Here is a 20,949-nt window from a genome sequence, read left to right on the forward strand (position 1 = left end):
CAGCAGTTGTACTTTTAGGTCAGATGAAAAGATTAGCGAGATAAATCACACTAATAAATTTGACAGCAACATCAAACACTTACCTCCTTGTCGTTCCAATCGTGATAGTAGCGGACGTGTTTCTTTTCATCCACTACCCAGCTCTTTATTTTGCACATAACGTCCTGTTTGGGGTTAAAATAGAATGAACAAGAAGCCATTAAAGGAGATGAAAAAGAATATAAACCCAGCAGGGTATGGGGTAATTATTTCCTAAATGCATGGCATCCTGATGCCAAAATGAACAATGGATTTTGCTCGCATTCAAGCAGGAGTGGCCTGGCTTTGACAGGGATGGCATGCACAAGACCCCCTTCCCTCCTTTAAATCATGACAAAATGCCTTCTGGGGTGTCTCTCTTAGAGTCTCAGCTTTATACATCAATATTCCATCGGGACTGTTTAATAAAAAGGATAGAGAGAGGAGACAAAATTGGAAAGAGCTAGGAACTAATTGGAAGTTGGTTAGTAAGGTGTAAATTATTGGTCCTTCCTCAGGCACTTTGCAGAATGTAGTCATACTGAATAAGCACTAGTGAGGTACAGAGCTAATTATTCTCTGTTTCTTCTGGAGAAAATATTGAGCATTTCCAGCTATGTATGCCACATTCATTACTGAGGTACTTGTGGGTTGAGACCACAGGCAAGACTGGGTCTTGACAGGATCTGGAAGCGGAAAAGGGTGGGAAAATGGGAGGGAGGTAGTTATAAAATTTGTAATAAAGAAATTGAGCCTATTATTGTTGATCCAGCCCCACAGAAATTAGCGGAACACGTTCTTTTTGTTCCTGTCAACTTGACCTCCCCCTTCATATAAAAACTCCCCCACCCTCTGCAACACTCCCCCTACCTCCTTTTCCCTCCCCAAACCCTTGCAGCACTTCACAATCATACTCCCTTTTGAAAGAACTGAGGAAAAAATCCTGCCAGAGCCTCAATTACACAATGGCAGAAAAAGCTCCACACACTGACCCCCAGCCAGCTGCATTCACTCTCTGCACATCTCTCTCCACAGGAATTCTAAAGGCCTTTTAGTCAGGCAGCCAGAGTGCAGCCAGCGGGAGAGAGCGCAGGAAGAGCTGCATACACTCCGCCTGCGCCGGCCCAAGTCTTCACAGAGAGATTAATCATCTGTGAAATGGAAACAGCAAACGGCCAGTGACACAGGCTGAACCCGCTCCAGGTTTCCCTCATCAGCTCGCAGCCGCCGTGCAGCGCTCCTCTAACAGGCAGGTGTTAATAAAAGGCATATAGGTCCCACAGGGGTCAAACACATACGCTTGCCACCATGAAGCGCCGCTGGTGGGCCGGTTTCTTATTATTGTTTTGTAAGGATAGGGACTTTGAGGATTCGCACGGACAAAAGCGATGAAACATTGTTCTTGTAAACACAGCACCGGCAAAATGGATTTAAATCTTTACAACAATGCATATATATGAGCCATACACTGCTGCATGCACATACATTTAACTTAAACTGGCAACAAAATAGCAAGTCCCATTTTCATCTTTAAAACTAATTTTACCCATTTTTACAATAATTTCCAAATTTCTCTGATTTTTTCTCTTAAACATCACATCTTCAGCTTTGAGCTCATTGTGCAGCAGTAAATGTAGAAAAGCAGAGATGAAGCTGCATTTTTCTCCCTAATTGAAATCCCTTTTAGTTTCCAGTGTCAATCATCACCTTCTGGGTTTTGTCTTGCCCCAGCATTCTGCTTCAGTGGAAAGTACATTTAATTAAAAAAAAGGCAAAATGAAAATTCTATATATTTTGGGTGTAATAACAATGTACAGGGAATTTCCCTTGCTGTCTACATGTACAGCACATCACTTTCATTCCAGGCCTTGAAGAGCGCAAACACAAGCAAACATTAACTCATAGAAGAGCTGCATTTTTCACTAAACATGTTTTCAGTTTTGCATCTCATTTTTTCTGCGTGGTTTGTCATAACTGCTCCAAAATTTCAAAATTATTTTAATAACTCTTTAAACCAGATTATTGGTTTTAATTGTATTTCACTTCTACACTTCAAGGAACTTGTGGGAAAGCATGTTTTAAAAAATGTCTTTTAAAAAAGAAGCTTAATGTGAAATATCAACTAAGCTAGCTCTGTAAATGTGAATGTTGCGTCATCCTGAATCACAACAGATTTCCTAATGTGATAATCGCCGGATGCCTAAATAGTAAAATAAGTTGCCCTGTCATTTCAATTCCATTAAAGTAATTCTTGAAATCTGCTAGGAGCAGGAAAAAAATAGGTTCTGCTCATGAAATTTCATGTCTCATAAAGACCTGTAGTGCTTGTAGACAACTGAGTGCAACAAAGGAAATTAAATAGTATTTCAAAGGTCTTTCAAATTATTCAGCAAAGAGGGAAATCTAAGGAAGTAATCACCATCTAAATAGTTGACACAATTTCCTTTTTTATTCCGCTGCATTCTGTGCACTACAAAAAAAAGCACGAGCACTACTGTTTTTATAAAGCACATTTTTAGATGCAGTCTTGACGTTCTGCATATAGATGCTGACATAAACACGTGTATGTGTGCTTACACACAGCTGAGCATGTCAAACGCTAGGCTCAGCCTGTGAGACAATCACAAAATCCCTCCCATCTAAAAGCTTAGTGGAGGCTTTGATAAGCACCATTCTTTGCCATCTAAAGAGGTCTTCTATAGATTCTCACTTGCCGACGCGTGCACAACCTTTGACAAGTAATGTAGATCATTTTTATTCATTGCCTAAAATTGTTAGCAATTATGTGCGTAAGCGGCCACCTGCCTAGCCTGAATGGCTCCTGTCTGTGGGGCTACAGGGGTGTGGGGAAGTGCTGCTGGCTGGAAGGAGGGGGTTTCGTCTTGGGCGAACCAACCGGTGGCGGGGGCCTCTGCAGCAGGTGAAATAGCCCCTCTCGTTAGCGTAATGAGTGGTCAGAGCCTCTGTGTGTTGGGGCCTAAAATTGGGCACACCGCTCCGAGTGAAAGGCCAGATCCCCCTCGCACGATGGCCCATCCTATCCTGCTCCAAAGATGGAAGGGCATCATGTGACATTTGCAACCAAATCACCGCTAAACTTGGCTTCTCAGCCTCATTACCGTAACAATATAACCATCTGAATGTGTGTGAATCCACATACATTTTGATCTGACCTACAGGATGTGGGTTTTTTCCTCTGATCCCAACCAGCATTTTGCCCTGCACCTCCGAGCGTCGAGAAATCCTCTGTCAAAGAATATTCTAAACATTTACGGTATTCATAGCGAGGTATAGGAATATATGTCACCCATCGTATGGCCTCGCACAATTTCCCGAGCTGCTGTAGGTGTATAAGCATGAGCAAGAGCTGTGCCATGATTTGAGTATTACTTTAGATGAAAAGAGCTGTGTGGAAACACTTTCATTAGCCCAGTGCTGTGACCCAGGGTCAGCAGCTGAATAAGTAACTCTCTATTAATGATTTCTACAGCAGAAAACCCCTGACCCCTGATCACTTTCAATCTTAAAAAGGGAAAAAATGGGCCAGGGGGAGGGGTGAGACCTATTGGAGGGAGATTAAAAAAACATACTTTTTTTCTCCTTGGCCATGTGTGTGGGAGGGTTATTATTTGTGCCTTGCTGTGAGGGGGAGCAAAGGGCCTGCTGGGACATTGACTCACATATTCTGGTTTGAGTTTCTTGTCACCGCCTCTAATGGCTGTCTTCTCCAGCTTGTCAATAATAGGGCCGATCATCTCCTCATCCTTCAGCCTCAGCTCCTCGTGGATGATCTCCATATCCCTCACTGGGTCCACTGTCCCCTCAACATGGATGATATCCTCATCCTCAAAAGCACCTGCAGCGACAGGACACAAACACACAGGGCGAATCAGTATAGTCTTTTTTTTCCTCTCGCAGCAACAATATTGCTTTATGTGAACACATATAATACAAACATCAGAATCAGAGTAACAGAATCAATACCATTGACTTTCTGAGATCAAATGTGAAACAGTGATTAGATTCAGACCCAGAGAAAATCATTAGCTTTTGCAGAGAATATGGGGAAAAATAAACATCCACATGAAAAAGCACAGTGGGAGTCGCAGGGAAGTCATAACAAATACAATCAAATATTCAGGAATATATTTAATCTTTCTTTTCAGCGTGCAAGTGTCAGAACTGTACGAAAACAGCTAAGAGTGTCAAAGTAAGTTCCACCGAAATTGGCTTTAAGTGCAACAAAACAGGCTGTCAAATGCGTGAAGTGGAAAGCATCTGGTCATGCATTTTATACCCCTCTGTCTTAAAACTATTATGTAAAAAGTATGACAAATGCGCCAAGTGTGTTTAAGGGAAAATGTCAACATTGGTGAATGAAAGAGGACAGTCGTCTCCCAATCATTTGCATCTTAGCTGTGGCTGTGCTGGTGATTAGGTAATGAGGCTCTGAAGCAGACAATTTAGCCACCAGCGGCTCTCAGGACTCCTTCTGATTCTCCAGCAGAGCTCAGGGGTGGGAAGGGGAGTGGAGGGGGGGGGCACCGGCTGTACATCTGTCACAAGAGAGTGACAGCCTTTAATGTTAATAGAGGCAACTGCAGTGGACCTGCATTCTGTTCTAACACTGCTTTTCAATTTGCAAAACCCTAGGATTTGTGTACAGTGGTGCAAGTTTTCATCCAAAGTGGCTGTAAAGTAAAAACATTCCATTTAAAGTAGAAGTCGTGCATTATAAATTTCCCTTCAGCAAAATTATTCCATTGCAACTGTGTTTAAAGTATTACATACTTACAATTCTGAAAAGCCCCCATGACTCTTATATCAATATATAACATTCTAGCATTACATTATAGAGATTTTTTACCACCGATGCAAGCAGTATTTCACTTTTATTGGCCAAGACAAATTGGATAATTTGCTGCCTAATTTAAAACAGCGAGCTAATATAATATAGGAGAGCAGCACCACAAAATTGTACTGGAGTAAATGTACTTAGTTATGTACCTTTGTGTCAGGTATTTTTTTGAGTGCTGGTAAATTTGGACTACACAGTAGCTGCACACGTCATCGTAAATCAGTCAACAACAGCGACTTGTGAAGTTCGACACCGTAGCAGAATGGGAATGTCATCTCATTCAACAAGGAAGTGGATGTCAGCTGAATGATGACTTGGCTTTAACTACCCAAGTGCTGAAGGACAATAGGCTTGGAATGTGCACAGCGGAGTCACTAAATGTTATCGATAATCCATATTCACACCTGAGCGTGTGACGATCTGTTAACAGGTGAGGCCCTGCGAGATTTCTCAGCAAGTTCTAACAGTGACACATGCAGAAAATATTGTTGATTCATAGCTGTGTTGAGTTAACGTGACGGGTGACGGTATACCTGAGTCTAAGGTATGAATTTATGGCATCATCACGATGTCCTGATTTTACACCATCGAGTAGATTTCCACTAAACTTTGTACAGACATTCATGATCCCTAAAGGAAGAATCCTGATGATATGAGTGCACTGTCCTGCCAAGTTTCGCTAAGAAAATGGGTACAGATTTCACCCCATTCAATGTTCTTTTCACGCCAGTTTTGTGTTTTTGTTTCATTTTTATCTATTTCTGTTTTTTTTTTATTTTTGTTTTTTTATGATATGTGGATGTATTTGTCAGGGGGAAGATTTTAGGAGTTGAGAATAGGTATCACAGTACGAACACAACCTTTTGTGAATGCAAATGACTCACAGTTATGTAGTCATCCAAATTACAGTAAACATGCGCTAATTCTTCCTCACGCTTGCTGTGTTGACAAATTTGACTGCAGTGACTAAAAGACGAAAACTAATGACATTTCCTGTATACTTTCATTTTATTTTGGTTTCTTTTTAAATGCACAATATTGTTTCGGGTAGTTATTTTTAAAGCTTCGGTTTGCTTTAAATGTTTTTTCACTGCTAATTTTGGGTTTGTCGTGTAGTTAACTACAATAACCTTTGTACAGACATATACATACCCCACAGAATGACTTTTTACAACTTGCTGGGTGGTTATCAGTGAATCTGCATAAACATGTTAGCATTGTCACTGTGGATAAGTTAACATACTGATGTCAGAATTTAGCTTAAAGCAACACTGTGCTGACATGCAGCCTTACAGAGCAGGTTGTAAACTCCAAATTTGGCACACTAATAAGAACTGGCCCCTCTTCTGCTTGTATGGGACACTAATCTGTAAACTGAACCGATACAAACCTCTGAATGTTCCCCAGCATGCACAGGATATCATCTTTTACTGAGCTAAGGAGGCACAAATACCTGATTTTCCACAAAAGTACACAGCCTTTTACAATCCAGCTCAACAACAAACTGACAGCAAACCAAAAAAACCCCGCAACCTTATTGCTCATGCAAGTCAACAGAAGCTGGAGACTTTTGTGCAAGCTGTCATCCTGTGCGTTGTCCTCATGGTGAAATGAACTTATTCAATTACTCTTTGCCTAATCAGGCTGTTTTGGTTCCTCTCCTCTTGCAGAGGTACTCCACAGTATAAACAGTTCACTTACGCCACACAGAAAGGGGCTAATCAGTGGAATTATTGTTTTGCTGCTCCAATTTACCAGCTCCCTGTTCAGCACTGATTGGAATGAAAATTTGCTATTGTGTCTGCACGAACTCCGAAAATATAATGCAACGTAATCATTTTGTTAGCTGCAAGAATATACATACATTATAAACAATTACGATGTATGGTTTTGATACACTGTTTCAGATGGAAAACACATCCCTCTGTTGTTTCATTTAGCACATATTAATTAGAGCTTTAAAGAGGCTTAAAACTGATTTATATGGTTAACAAACCACCAGTGGTGGGATTAAATCCTTCCGAATGAAATCATTAAAAATGACAAAATGTCAGTCTATTTGCTGAAAAGAAGATTTAAAACATCTAAAAGACACACAATCATCTGGCAACACATTCCTTAAGCAGTCACAAACAGAATTATAAGACATCTTAATAAATAAAGAGAATGGATCAAAATTTCAAACAGGCTTTCAAAGAGCAGGAGCAGCTGATCACTCACTATTCAGTTATCAACTGACACTCTCTGCTGACTGCCACATATTCCAAAGTAATTTGCTTTAATTAATTTCGCCTAATTTAACATTCACATCTACTTTACCGCCTTCCCATTCAAGGCTTAGAGCTGGACAACAAATGCATGAAGTGAAAGAGAGGGGAGAAATCTAGTGGGGCAATCTCTACAATTAGTCCTTTAACAGCTGAGTCGGGTTGGGCCTCTGTGAAGACAGCCCTTATGAAACTGCGGCGCCACACAAAGCCACATGCAAGACAGTAAAAAGACAAAAAACGAGGGAAGAGGTCGGAAAAGTCCACTTTCAGGAGTCAGGTCTGTCTTACAATTCATTTTTACTGCTTCATTTCAAACAGTGGATGTTGTGAAGACACTATTAACAGGTGCTCCTTTATTGACAGAACAAAAGGATTAGTCTCCAGAGGGCGAGTCGTGTTCAACGGTCTGATTAGGGATCAGGCTAAGCTCTGCAAAATTATAACAGCACTGCAGGCAGGTGTAGCCTGAGAAGATATAACTTGTACTGACATTTACAAATGAAAGGCGTTTTGAAAGGAGGCACAAACAACAAAGGAGGCACACGTTTTTTTTACATTAACCTCACTGTGCAAAATTTCACTGCAACATAATTAAAAAAATTAGCTCCCTCTTTTCACTTGGTGCAAGTTTAACATTGAAAAACACCAAGCAAGCTGAAGTTATATCATTACTTTTTCATCAGGTACACTGACAAGGCAGCTATCTGAGTCAAGTCGAGATCAATACTGATTGAGCTGCTTCCTCTGATGTTGCTACCTGGGAGGATATGTGGTCAACATAATTCAGTTAAATTACAGTATTCATTGACTTCGAACTTCCTGTGCATGTTTTCACATGCAAGATGGGTAAGAGCACATCTAAAGAACTTGCATTCCTCACGCTGCTTTTAAAATGTTCATGCAAACTCAGTGCCGCAATTCTCCTGGTATTCAGAGCAGTAAAAGCTATTTTATGAGTCTGTCAGGAAAAGCACATTATGGATGTCTTCCCAGCATAAAAACACTGGCAATACACATAAGGGTATTTATGTTCATTCAGGAAATATCTTCTTGACATTCATTTTAGGATACATGAAATTGACAGCAATTTGTAGTACACTGCTTCTGTAACAGAGTTTGTGGAATATTCAGCCTTGTTTCTCTGTCTGTTCTCCATGTCAATTATGGCAAATACATAGGCTGCTAAAAAGCAGTTTGACACCAGAAAGTGGTGGGTTGGAGCCCTTCAGAGATACACTCATGTTTTCTACATGATCCCATCTTTCAAAATAGATCACAGTGAAATCACAGTGCTCGATAGCATGAATATCAGTACCTCACAAGGTGTCTCCAATTCCTATGTAATGTACTGACAGCTGCAATGTCTCAGGCTGAGATTTAAAGGTGCTTCTTTCCACCAGGTTTGATATCGATGACTGACGGAAAATAAAACTATATGTAGGGGAAAGTCGTCCAGACAAGTCGGATGTGTGTTCAGCTGAAACCTGAATGACGAATCTGCGGTTTTCTTGAACTAATAGACAGAAAACAACAGTATTAATTTCCTTATCATTAGCTTAACCTCTGTCATTCCATTTACTTTGTTAAACCACTGAGCATGAGAGTGCCGTGATTGAAAGGAACTGTCATATGCAGACCACTGTTGTCCCACATCATTCAGAGAACAAACCTTTTTAGATCCCTAACTACTATAGTGCTGCTGATTGCACAGACACCAGCAATTTCCTAACCAACCGCCACCTGAACAATGATGTGTTCAGCTTTCAGGCCCTCCAGCCTTTCAAAGGTGAATCATTTCACAGTTTGGAACGAGATCTCCATAGCAACTCCCTTTTGAAGGGTTTAGAATCACCATCCAATAATTCTATGATCATCGGGCCTTGCCATTCCCAGTGGTTCTTTTCACGGCGGACAGGCAAGGGGGGCACGAGGAGGAAGCAGGAAGATTCTACAGTCTATTTCAGGCAATTCATCTTGCAGGCCCATTAGAATTCAAAATATTGCGACCTTCAATCACCGAGCATGTTATCTGGAGCTGTGGCGATCTCCAGTCAAGATGGGTAGACATTTTTCTCTAATCATCCACGATGAGTGGAGGCTGACAAAAACTCTTCATTCTCGCTGAAGCAAAATGCTCATTTAAATGCTGTGAGAGCACCTCAACACAGCCCGAAAACACACAAAAGGAGGATGATCCCAGCACGGCTAAATGATGGAGATTTTACATTTGGAGTATTGGTTAAAACAACAACCAACGTAAACAAAGAGACGCATGTAGCAGAGGGCAGAATATTTTCTAACCTATTTATAATGCAATTCAACTGCTTCCACCCAAGATAAACAACAAAATCAGGTCAGCTGAGAGTGTCAGAAAACACAGTGTGTATATACCTGGATACAATATGCAAGTCAAGTACAGTAAACAGTGTAAATGCTGTTTAGGCTCATTTCAAAGTTAGCAGTTTTTATTTACTTCTGTTAAGTAAGCCATGTTTTCATAACCATTTGTGGTCTGTCTGCCAGTTGATTTTTATTTTTATTTTTTAAATAAAACTCAGTAGATAGGTAATTGTAGATAGGTGTAACACGGACAAAGAAAGCAACCATTGAATTTAGGTGCAGACTGCATATCATAGAAGGGTTAACTGTTGGCCTTGTGTGCATTGTTCAGCTTTTAGTGTTTTGGTCGTTGTCAACCAAATTAAAACCACACCAACAAATACATTTTAAAAATGCTACTGAATAACACGTAACCAGTTAGATTACCATCTTGACATTTGTATTACTATCTTGAAAGTAATGGTAGAGGAAAAGGTGATAAACTAAACTAATGAAAACCCATAAACATGCAGGAAATCAGTTGAAAAAGTAAATATATATATATATATATATATATATATATATATATATATATATATATATATATATATTGTTTTACTTTTAAATCCCATGAAAAGTAAAAAAAAAGGAAGAAATAAAATAAAAAATATCAGAAACATATGAATGGGACACTATATTGCACTAAGTGACACATTTTCCTATGACAATAAACGTTGTCATAATTGTCTATTGTTTGCTGTTTTACTGTAAATACTCCCTATGACTACTTATTTTCTGATGTTTCAGTGATGTTTGTTAAAAATTACAGTGCCCTGTTGTTTATGGAAGTTGTTACTTCGCATGGAACGTGGTGGAGATATGTGACAATCGCCGTCTGTCTGTCTGTCTGTTTGTCTGTCTGTCTGTCTGTCTGTAACATTACTCAAAAATGGACAAACAGATTTGGATGAAATTTTCAGGGAAGGTCAGAAATGACACAAGGACCAAATGATTAGATTTTGGAAGCAATGCAGCTTATAGTCTGAATTGTTAAACATTTCTGTATCATTGCGAGATAGCAGCACTGCGTCACTGTAACTATAACACAAAGTGAACGCTATATGCTATGTCAGCTGCCTGCTGACAATCACATGATTGCAATCCTACTATAAATCAACCGCTGTGGACTTATTAGGACTTATCCGTTGGAAATGGCACAAGGAATGAGCAGCCTTGGCGGAGTACTGTGCTCTCTGAGTGCTTTTCTTGTTTAAAAATGAAAATACACTAAAAAAATCTGGAATTTTACAGAACATTCAGTTCTATTTTTCAGATTTTTTTTCTGAATTTCTGAAATATGTAAAAATATTAATAGAATTTAGTAAAATAGACAACAAACATGTCTAATGCTAAATAAAATTTAAAACCTGTAACTGTGAATAACCATAAAAATCTGCATATTTTAAGAATCTTTTTCAACATATTTCCAAATGTAGCATAATCTCACAAATGCAAAACTGTTGAATACAAGTTTATTACTGTGAATGTATTCCCAAAATTAGATACAATTTATGTAGCAAAAAGTAAACAAAACAATAAATTAAGACAAAAAATGTATTATAATTTTAAACAATAGATTATTATTGATTTATTTTATAGATGGGTATACAAATATAGAATACAAATTATTTTGGGGCCTCAAGAATAAATTTTTTCTAGCTGTTTTTGATTTTGTTGTTTCCTTATGGGTTTTTTGTGTATGTTTTCCTTTGAAAAGTCTTTAAGTCTTCAGTAATGAATGCTCTTATTATGAAGAGGATATACTGGATTTGTGGGATTCTGCTTACAATTTTTAAAAATGTATTTAATAAATAGTTACAGACCATAATTTCTATAATTTTAGCTATCCATCGGGCATGAGATTACATGTCAGACATTGAGAAGATTGTAAACACATCAGTTACTGTAAACGAGTGCTTTATAATTACAGTTTGTGCACATGTTTTCACTGATGGCTTCCTGTTTTCTGGCTTTGGTCTATATCAGCAAAAATTAAATAATTTTTTAGAACTAATATTGACAGTTTAATCAATGCAACAACAGATTCTACAACTGAATTGTTGACAAGCTCACTCATTGCTGAGCACAGTGAGCAGACTGAGGTGTTTTGGACGTTTGTCAAGTTTGAGGATTTGTGAGTTCGTGAGTGATAGGGCTGGTTTCCTGGCGAGCAGCCATTACTGGCGTCAGTGGGGAGGCAGGTCAGCCATAAATCATCTCTGTCTGAATAGTCAAGCCAGTTTGCATGTAACGCCTGTAGCTAAACAATCAGATTTTTTTTTACTGTAGCACTGAGAGGAGAATGGGATGATGCCTGAATGACGCAATAAACAAACACAAATACAATGTGGCAGCAACGCATTTAAACACTCACTGTTTCATCAGATTTATGTGTTCATCAGGTAATCGTGATTCATGTGGAAGTCACTGAGGACACTGAATGACTTTAAATAGTTTTCATTTTTTAGAGGTGAGTGACGAGAAGGTGGAGGATGTTGACTTGGTTTACACGTTAAAATATCTTGTCCGGTTCTTATTACATTTATGGTTTTAAGTCAAACTAAGGTAACTGTTGACTTTTAAACTACACACTGAAAATTTGAATTCTTGCTGAAATATTGGATTGTACAATATAGCAGCCTTGCTAATTTTTCTCAATGAATTAGCCATTTGGATGGCAGTGCTAACCTCCCTGTGTGGAATTGTTCCACAAAAACAGTCCCCTCATACTTTGAGCAAGTACCACTATAGTTCTTAGCCCTGCCCAAGATGATTGTGATTAGTTTAAAGGAATACAAACATGCCAAAGGTATTTTTCCCTATAGCAGAATGACAATAAAGTGCAATCAGACCATTCTACAAGGCATCAGAGAATGGTTTGACACTGTAGGACAAAGTACTAACCAGAGAATAAGCTATCTCTTTTGATAAAACATCAGAAAATACTGGAAAATGCTTTCTACAAATGCCCAAAATAAAAAGTGAGGTTCTTAGATGTTTTATGTATCAAACCAAAAGCCTAAACCCGAAAGTGCTCAGTTTACAGTAATAGAAGACAAGAACGCTCAAGAAAATCCTCAACTGTTCTGCTTATTTGTGCAAAAAGTGTTGTACGCAGGTATCAACTATCAAAATGGTTGTCAACTAATTCATAACAATGATACATGAATGATAACTAAACAATTAAGAGACTAAATGTTTCAGCACTGCAAAGGAATATCTACCATCTGTCTTCGCAGAAGATCTCATGCAACTGATCAACCTGACTGCCCTAAAAGTTTAATCTGCACTGTCAGGCAGCAGCTGAGAAGTAAGAAGAAAGAACCCCAACTTAACCAGGAGTCCAGGTGCTGAAAGCATGAATATCCCAGGAAGAGAAACATCTCTGCCAAAAATAACAGCTACTTTCCAGCTGCCTGGCCACAACCGCAGAAAGTCCCTCAAGATTAAACGTGCTGTACCATGATGTCTTAAGGCTAGAGTCTTACTGAGTGCCGTGCAACCGTAAATAAGTCTTCATTAGAAGTGAACTAGGGGCTTCCTACAGTGATGGGGAGGTGGGGAGGGCACGGTGTGAGCATTCAAACATCTAATTGCTGGAAACCAAACATCTGGGAATAAGGCCAGGTGAGCTGGCAGTGCTGCTAGCGGGGAACAGAAGAGTAGATGAAGTAGAACATGTCTGTGTCTTGTCTCAGACAGTAAGGATTCAGCCGCTTTCCAGTGACTGCAGAGGGACTGGGAACATTTAGCCTGCAAACCATTTCGTTATGAGACCAGGAAACGCCACGCATTCAAGAGAATCAGCTTTCAGGATGTCATCATGTACTTTAATAGTTTTTGGAGGGTATTGTTGAAAGTAAATCCTCTGTTTACACAGGCTATTCAAAGTCATTACGGGATGAAATATATTCATAATGTGCAGAACAGACATCAAGAGGGAAATCCCGTTGAGCTGCTCCCTGGAAAAAGTTGTAGAGTAAAGGACCATGAAGTAATTTCAGACAGGATTGGCAGAAACTTACCCTGACATCTAAAGTTTAACAAGACTTCAAGATTTAATTTCATCAAAGGTCAATTGCTTGTTTCCTCAGCTTGCACTAACAATCATACAACTACGCTGAGCTTTTTCATGTCACTAATGAAACCCTATATAAAGGCTCCTGCTAATTCTCAGACAAAAAACATACCACTCCAGACAGGAAAAAAAAAAGTGTGAACCCCCACAACCATATAATCAAGCTATATAAAAGCAGTGGCTTCAGCAATGCAATCTGCTTAACTTAACACCAGATAGATATAATTACAAAACAAAAGCAGCTTTGCTTAATGGTTAACTTGTGAAACAAACCACATTGTTTCCGAAGACTTCACAAGAGTGGAAACAATAGCATGCCAGAGCGGATAGCTGCAGACGCACACACAGAAGAGGTTTTCGATTTCTATTTCTGATTGTTGTGAAGGTTTGTCTAATTTTTTGAATACAAACAAAAGAGTTGGTTTTGGGTGAGGATCTGGTATATACATTTGAACTGTGGGCTTTTTTAACCACACATAGAACCAAGATATGTACTACAAATGTATAGATGAACTATATACATTAAAGTCCTCCTCTGTTGAAACTAAAACATAAAAGTCCTCCAAAAGAAAAAAAAGTGATGTGATTTCATATTTTTCTTACTTCTTTAATGATCAAGCTGAAGTTAATAGTATTTTCTGTGCAGCCAGAGTCTGACAGAGCTTAATCCTCTTGTGTGATCTCCAGTGTTGTGTAAATACTATTATACCCCACTCAGACTGACACAGTGATGTGGGTGAGGGATCTAGCTATATGGGTCAACCCATGTCAGCCGAACCGCCTTCACGATCTTCCTCTGGAGGCGGGTCGGGCTCCTACCTGGCTCTGATAACCTGGTGCTGCCATCAGGAATGTGAATTAATTCAGTGATACCGATGTTTAAATGTCATTTAATCAAGTGGCCGAGACAAATGCAGGAGAGAGAGAGAAAGAGACAGAAAAGAATAAGAATGCATATATGACGAGGAGAGAGGGTGTATGTGCATAGACAAAGCACTGAACCATTTCATATAATTCAGTGCAATTTCCAAGTTGATCAGTGATTTTTATAAAACCATGCTGCAAATTCTACTAACAGTGAGAAGCAGGGTGACAGTAATGGCATGTATGACTCCACTGCATGTTGAGCAGACCCACATCACACATGTGTCTAATGTCTGGAAATGGTGAATCTAACCATTGTTTACAAATGAATAGCCTCCAATAAACTCTTGATTGGCCCAGTTGTTTTTCTTAATACTTTTATTTAAACATAAAACTATATATCTGAGATTTAAATTTAAAGATTTGTACCTTTAAGGATAACTGGGATTTTCTAAATCAACAAATTCTGTATCAACACAAAAACCACAATAAAATGTATCCCCCTAACAAGTACTGTCTGTGCAAACAAGAGGGGATTTAGCGTATTTGCTTGTGGTCACTGAGCATGCACAGGGACAAAGTTTGCATCATAAGCAGCTGCCTGATCCTGTGTTGTGCAATGAATTTATGTTAAGAAATTTGCTGTAGACTTCAACTGTTTGGTGTTGTGAGTGTAAAACACATGAAAGCTCGTTATGATGACCAGATCCTTCCACTGCAGCATCAACATTTATCTTTGCTTTGGCTGTGATTTCTGAGCACTAACCAAAGCCGTACCACTAGTCTCTCATGTTTGAGGTATTCAGTGTTTAACTATCAGTAACATTAGTTTCTCCTGGGCCTGCACAGTGGAATTAGTGGTTAGCACTTTCGCCTTGCAGCCAGAAGATCCCCGGTTCAAATCCCGGGGTGGGCCTGGGATCTTTCTGCATGGAGTTTGCATGTTCTCCCTGTGCATGCGTGGGTTTTCTCTGGGTACTCCGGCTTCCTCCCACAGTCCAAAAACATGCTGAGGTTAATTGATAACTGTAAATTGCCTGTAGGTGTAAATGTGAGTGTGATTGTTCGTCTGTGTATGTAGCCCTGCGACAGACTGGCGACCTGTCCAGGGTGTCCTCTGCCTTCGCCCGAGTCAGCTGGGATAGGCTCCAGCACCCTCCGCAACCCTAGTGAGGATAAAGTGGTGTATAGAGAATGGATGGATAGTTTCTCCTGGTACCCTCAGCACACCTCTGATGTATTTTATCTTTTTAAACACTTGGACTCATGTAAGCATTGTCCTATGAATCTATCACACCTGACTTTCTTCTTGTGAGTCTGATGTACATCAGTAGTTATCCTAAGTCTTAAGTCAATAAGTTCTGATAAGCAGCTCAACAAGCTGGCTAAAGCAGTGTGAGCAGGTGTATCTGAGCATGTGCAGTGACCTCTGCCTTTTAGGATCTCCTCTCAGAGACAGTGAAGTGATTGCTAGGATTAGTTGGTGGAATGGTTTCTAATAAACTATAGTGCACACACATTTTGCACAATGAAGCTACATGTCACCCAGTGCAATTTTGTGGCTCAGTGATGTGTTTTTAATAGCTCTTTTATAACAATAGAATTCTTTGACACATTGGAATAAGATAAATCAGTTTTAGACTCCCAGACAATGTTTCTTAGTGGGATTAATTCATTGTTTGCTTTTGTCCTTTTATGAGTTTTGCTGACAGTAAAAATAACTGGAAATCACCAAAGCTATCCTTTATGTAGGAACAAAGGGGTTTAAGGATGACTGAGAGTTATGAACCACTAAGAGACAGACTAAAGCATTGTTGGTTTTGATCTTTTTATGAGATCTGCTGACAATAAATAATATAGAATTGCGTCAACCTTATTCTGTGACTTTTTATTAGAGAAACAGTTTGTCTCACCTGACATGTCTTGTCCACTCTGTAAATCATTACTAAGTCTTACAGTGGGTGGCCCTCCACTTCCATTTCTCACCAACAACTAGAGTCATCATGCAGAAAAGGCTATTTGAAAATTGCACTGGAACAGAAGTAATACGTTTGCCAGTGATACACAGAGACAACTTCAGAACAATATAGAAAAATGGCCTCAATCTTAACCCTTTCTATCCGTCCGCTCTGTGCCTACCACCACTGACTCTAATCAGAGCTCTTTTCACACAGTGGGAAAGTCAATAACCGCATACAATCAGCAAACAAATTCAGCTATTTTTAAAAGAGCCTCTGCATTCATTTCAGTTGCAGTGATTTGAATTATTCTAGCGTGTAATACTTTAATTGTCAAAGACAAAGACCATGTCAGGGACACAGAAGAACCTGAGGCAGAGGAAGACTTGTGAAGTGATTTGAAGGCTGTCTCACTGAGGGACAAACTGGGAACAATTTGCTAGGATAATTATATCTGTACATTCACAAAGCAACAGCAGGCAGTATTTCGAATCATATCAAATAAACAACATTTTCAGAAAAATTAAAGATAACAGATGAGACTAAGATAGAGTAGATTAGAACAGATTCAGTATGGAACAAAGAAAAGGAGAGTAGAAGAAAATTATGGTTTCATTCTCATATGCTTATTAATGCCTTACTTACCTCTTCCGCACACAAAATAAATCAAAAGTGGCATTAGGAATCATATTACAGTAATATATGGTGCTCCCTCTCTACAGTCTTGCATTGTTTCCAGCCCTCAAAATATACTACTGATTGTGTGAAGTCTAAACCAAGCACAGACCTTTTCAGTAACCGCTCTTGTGATTCTCATTCGGGAAGCCTCCCAGTAGGAATGTGAGGTTTGGTCTGACTTCATTTATTCTGACTGTTATGTTGATCTTGGCACTGGCCACACAAGATGCCCTGCTAAGCAAAGCTCCAGGAAAACTATGGCTTCTGCTTTCAAAGGCCTGGTGGGGGAGTCTTGGCATGACCAAACGCAGCCGATGGAATCGCTTTAGCTACAGTATAGAATATTAAATACTGCGCCAATAGGTTTCATGTGATTTGTTGATGATGAGAAATTCTACAAAGGGACGCGACCCCCAACCTGTGACTCACGTGTCATGTGGAAGATGCCATCACAGGCGCTGATGTGGGACAGGAAGGCGTTTCCTAAGCCTTGACCAGCATGAGCACCTTTCACCAGACCAGCAATGTCAACAACATTGAGGAATGCTGGGATTTTGCTGCAAACCAAGAAGCAAAAGGAAGAAGTCAGATAATTAAGATTAAATAGAAACCACATTACTCTGATCTTCAGTCCAGTAGAAGTCAATGTGAACTTCAAGTTTCTAATTTTGTTGTTTGCTCAGGAATTCAAGGGTGAATTTTTGATATGAGATCATTCTATTTTGCACTGTATTATAATGTAAAGTGTGTACGAATACTGGATATTGCTTTCCGTCAGCATGAGTTTGCAACACAACATATAAATACAAAGCATCCTCAGAGGATAAGCCTGGTGTTACTTTGAACAAATTCCAGAAAATGTTAATGAAAACTGACAATGGACCTTTTTCACAGCAGATGCTTTCACTTGTCACTGTAGGGGAAGCTCAGGTGTATTAATGATGGCTGCATTCTACTTAGGGAAGGTCCTGATTTTGTGCATGCTGGTTCCCCGTCATGGCTTACTGGGAGACCTAATGGAACTAAGCCATCATTAACTCCACTTGAGCTTTCCCTACTGTGACAAGTCGAAATGTCTGCACTAAAAAAGGTCTGTGTGTCTACAATCTGTCAATGCGCTCTGACTTCTCCTCACTGTCTGTACATCTTTACTAGTAAAACACAAATGCTGTATGCCCCTTTATTTGTTTAAAAAGATCTTGTGGTGGCCTAAAAACATATTTTTTTAAATATATATTGCTTGAAAATAAGTAAATACTGGATTGATTACAGACTATTTTCAGGTGCAGATGAATATGTATTGAGTGATTTTCAATTTGAGGCAGCTGGATGGCTCACTTTAACCATTTTCGGATACTAATGTAGGTCAGTGACATAGAGACATAGGATGTCAGGCTTTGGCTACACTGATAGTACTATGCTTAGCAGAATCATTTCATTGTTGTTTTTGGACATTTTTAATAAAAATATGTAGAATATTACCCGAAGAGAGGCAGGTAGGGTAGACAGGTAGGTATCAGTGTTTTTAATTCATGTTGTTACCGGTGTAAATATGGATAAATAGGAGTGGAATGGGATCTATTTTGAATGTGTCCGATGCACAGTATAGATCATATATAATCCAGCACACCCAACCTGAATTCAATTTGATTTAACAGCCTCTATGAATGTGTATGACAACCAGGTCCTGGAGGTTTTTCTTTCAAAGGCACAGACTGTAACATCACACAGAACACACCGCGCAGCTACATGTCAGCAACACTGTTATATGTTTTGTCATACCTATAGCAACAGCACCATCAAAAACTACATATCTGAAGTGTGAATAATACGCGAACGATGAGACCCCGTACCTGGCAGGTTTGTGGAATTGGCAGAGGAAATCATAGCGTTCATCTGGAATGGGCACTCTGCTTTCATTTGGGTCAATGGTGCAGAAGGGGAAATTTTCAGCCGCAGCCTGACTCTTTGTCAGCACGTTGAAAAAGGTTGACTTCCTGAAAATAAAAACAGCAGTGAGGTCAAGACATCTGAAAGTGCTGGTGTGTAGAGCCCAAAGATTCCATAGCATGATCCTGAAATACTTCAGTACCTTATTAGAGATTAACTTTATTTTCACACCAGACACAAAAGGTTATTCTAATGGGCTTAATTTTGAAGCTCTTCACTCAAAAATACTTTGTAAAATGCTACGTCAATGACATGGTTAGATAATCCCATAATAGATCAATTGTAATTGGGGCCGAGGGGCATTTAGATTTCTGATAGATCTTAGCTGTTGAACAGGATCAACAAAGTGCTGCCTCATGTTGTGATCACAGAGAGATTTATGTTCTGTGGTACAAGGCGGCTCAAGTGTACTTCAGAATCTACAGACAATGGCAAGTGTCTAACAGTAATAATGGCATGGCAGAGACTATAATCCAAGACTTGCCATCTCTATTCTCTCACTTAGTGCTTCACATTGAAATGATGGCTAACTTCTATAGGCAGGAAATTGCTTGAGACCACTAAAGTGCATAAATTAATTCCTTATATAAAGCGAGACGAAGACTTTAACATACTTAAAGGCTGTTGCTGGGTCACCTTGGTGAAAAAAAAAAAGAAAAGCAATCCACCGGAAAACTACAGCCACTCGCAGGTGAAACTTTTTAATCATTAATATAAAACAAATAACAGAAAAAATTACTTACTTATTCCTGTGCAAATCTAAGGGTAATACGTTTATCAGTAACAGGAAAAGTGATGTGTCTTGAAAGGTTTGCAGCCAGACTCTAGACCAGTGTTTTCCCAGTGGTGGGTCACAGAAAATTATAGGGGGGAGACATATTTTTAGGTGGAGCCCCGATATCAACCTAAAACTTCAACAGAGTTCACTATGGTCTATACTATACTAAAAATGTCACAAACAAAAATGTTTATTTGGGAGGTTTTTTGGCATCATAGACTGTACATAAATGCTAGGTACTGATTGTCCAAAGTCCTCATAACTCTACCGGAGGGATGAAACATCATTCTTACAAAAGATATTTGCTAAGTTGGTGTTTTGATGATATTGGTGAAGAACTCCGTCTAAAATCAGTCTAAAAAGGTCAGACTAAAATCCCTCTTGCATGAAAAATTGACTCAAGATCTGGTGACTGCACATGCCATAGTTTATATTCACATAATATTATATTTAAACCTTCAGAGATCCCTTGTGGCCTGTAGATTGGATTTTTCCCCCTAAAAGAGACCACTCCAATCAGGATAATAAGGATTCAATGAAAGACCATGGATTTCCTCACTGTATGGATCAAACATAGAGGTGCTTGTTCACTGTCTTGACTTTTTCCCCAAAACTTCTGATAACATGTATCAAAGGTTTTGGCAACACTTAATTTTCAAGTGTGTGTTCATTGCTGTAATGAGGAGCTCAGCCACTGTATATACTGCATATCATTACTATAATATTCTTCTCTGTGTAATTGTCAACAGACTGTTCTTGCTTACAGTCTGATCACATCCTGCATTGACATTCTCAGTTATCGGTCATCAAATGTGCACTGTCAACCACAATTTTCAACCCTATTTACTGTCTTTCCTACAAATCTAAATGCAGACGTCACTTCAATCACTGCTGAGCAGTCTTTGTGACTGAAGCTCCTGCCCTCTGGGTCCCAACAATGAACCCTCTTTCAAACTCACTTAGATCTTTTCCTCTTGATATCTCATTACAGAATCTGAATCAGCTGTGTCTGTTCAGCAGTTTTGTGCCACACTGCGTGATTGGATGTTAATTGCGTAAGTGTACCTTGCAGTGCACCTGTGTGGAGGCGTCTGGATTTGTTGTGTTTCTCCACTCAT

The 20,949-nt window shown here is 39.3% G+C and overlaps 1 protein-coding gene across 1 annotated transcript in view; it reads right to left on the bottom strand.

Annotated features, from left to right (window-relative positions):
- LOC110954393 (obg-like ATPase 1) overlaps window positions 1–20,949 on the bottom strand; it is a 43,571-nt gene that overhangs the window by 17,217 nt on the left and 5,405 nt on the right. The window contains exons 3-6 of the mRNA XM_022198893.2: window positions 18,957–19,100; window positions 17,533–17,660; window positions 3,699–3,874; window positions 84–164 (exon numbers count right to left, since the gene is read on the bottom strand). Of these exons, the coding sequence (XP_022054585.1) occupies window positions 84–164; window positions 3,699–3,874; window positions 17,533–17,660; window positions 18,957–19,100 (529 nt within the window). The remainder of the gene's footprint in view (window positions 1–83; window positions 165–3,698; window positions 3,875–17,532; window positions 17,661–18,956; window positions 19,101–20,949) is intronic.

The sequence above is a fragment of the Acanthochromis polyacanthus genome, chromosome 14, assembly GCF_021347895.1.
Source record: "Acanthochromis polyacanthus isolate Apoly-LR-REF ecotype Palm Island chromosome 14, KAUST_Apoly_ChrSc, whole genome shotgun sequence".
In the NCBI taxonomy this organism is placed as follows: domain Eukaryota; kingdom Metazoa; phylum Chordata; class Actinopteri; family Pomacentridae; genus Acanthochromis; species Acanthochromis polyacanthus.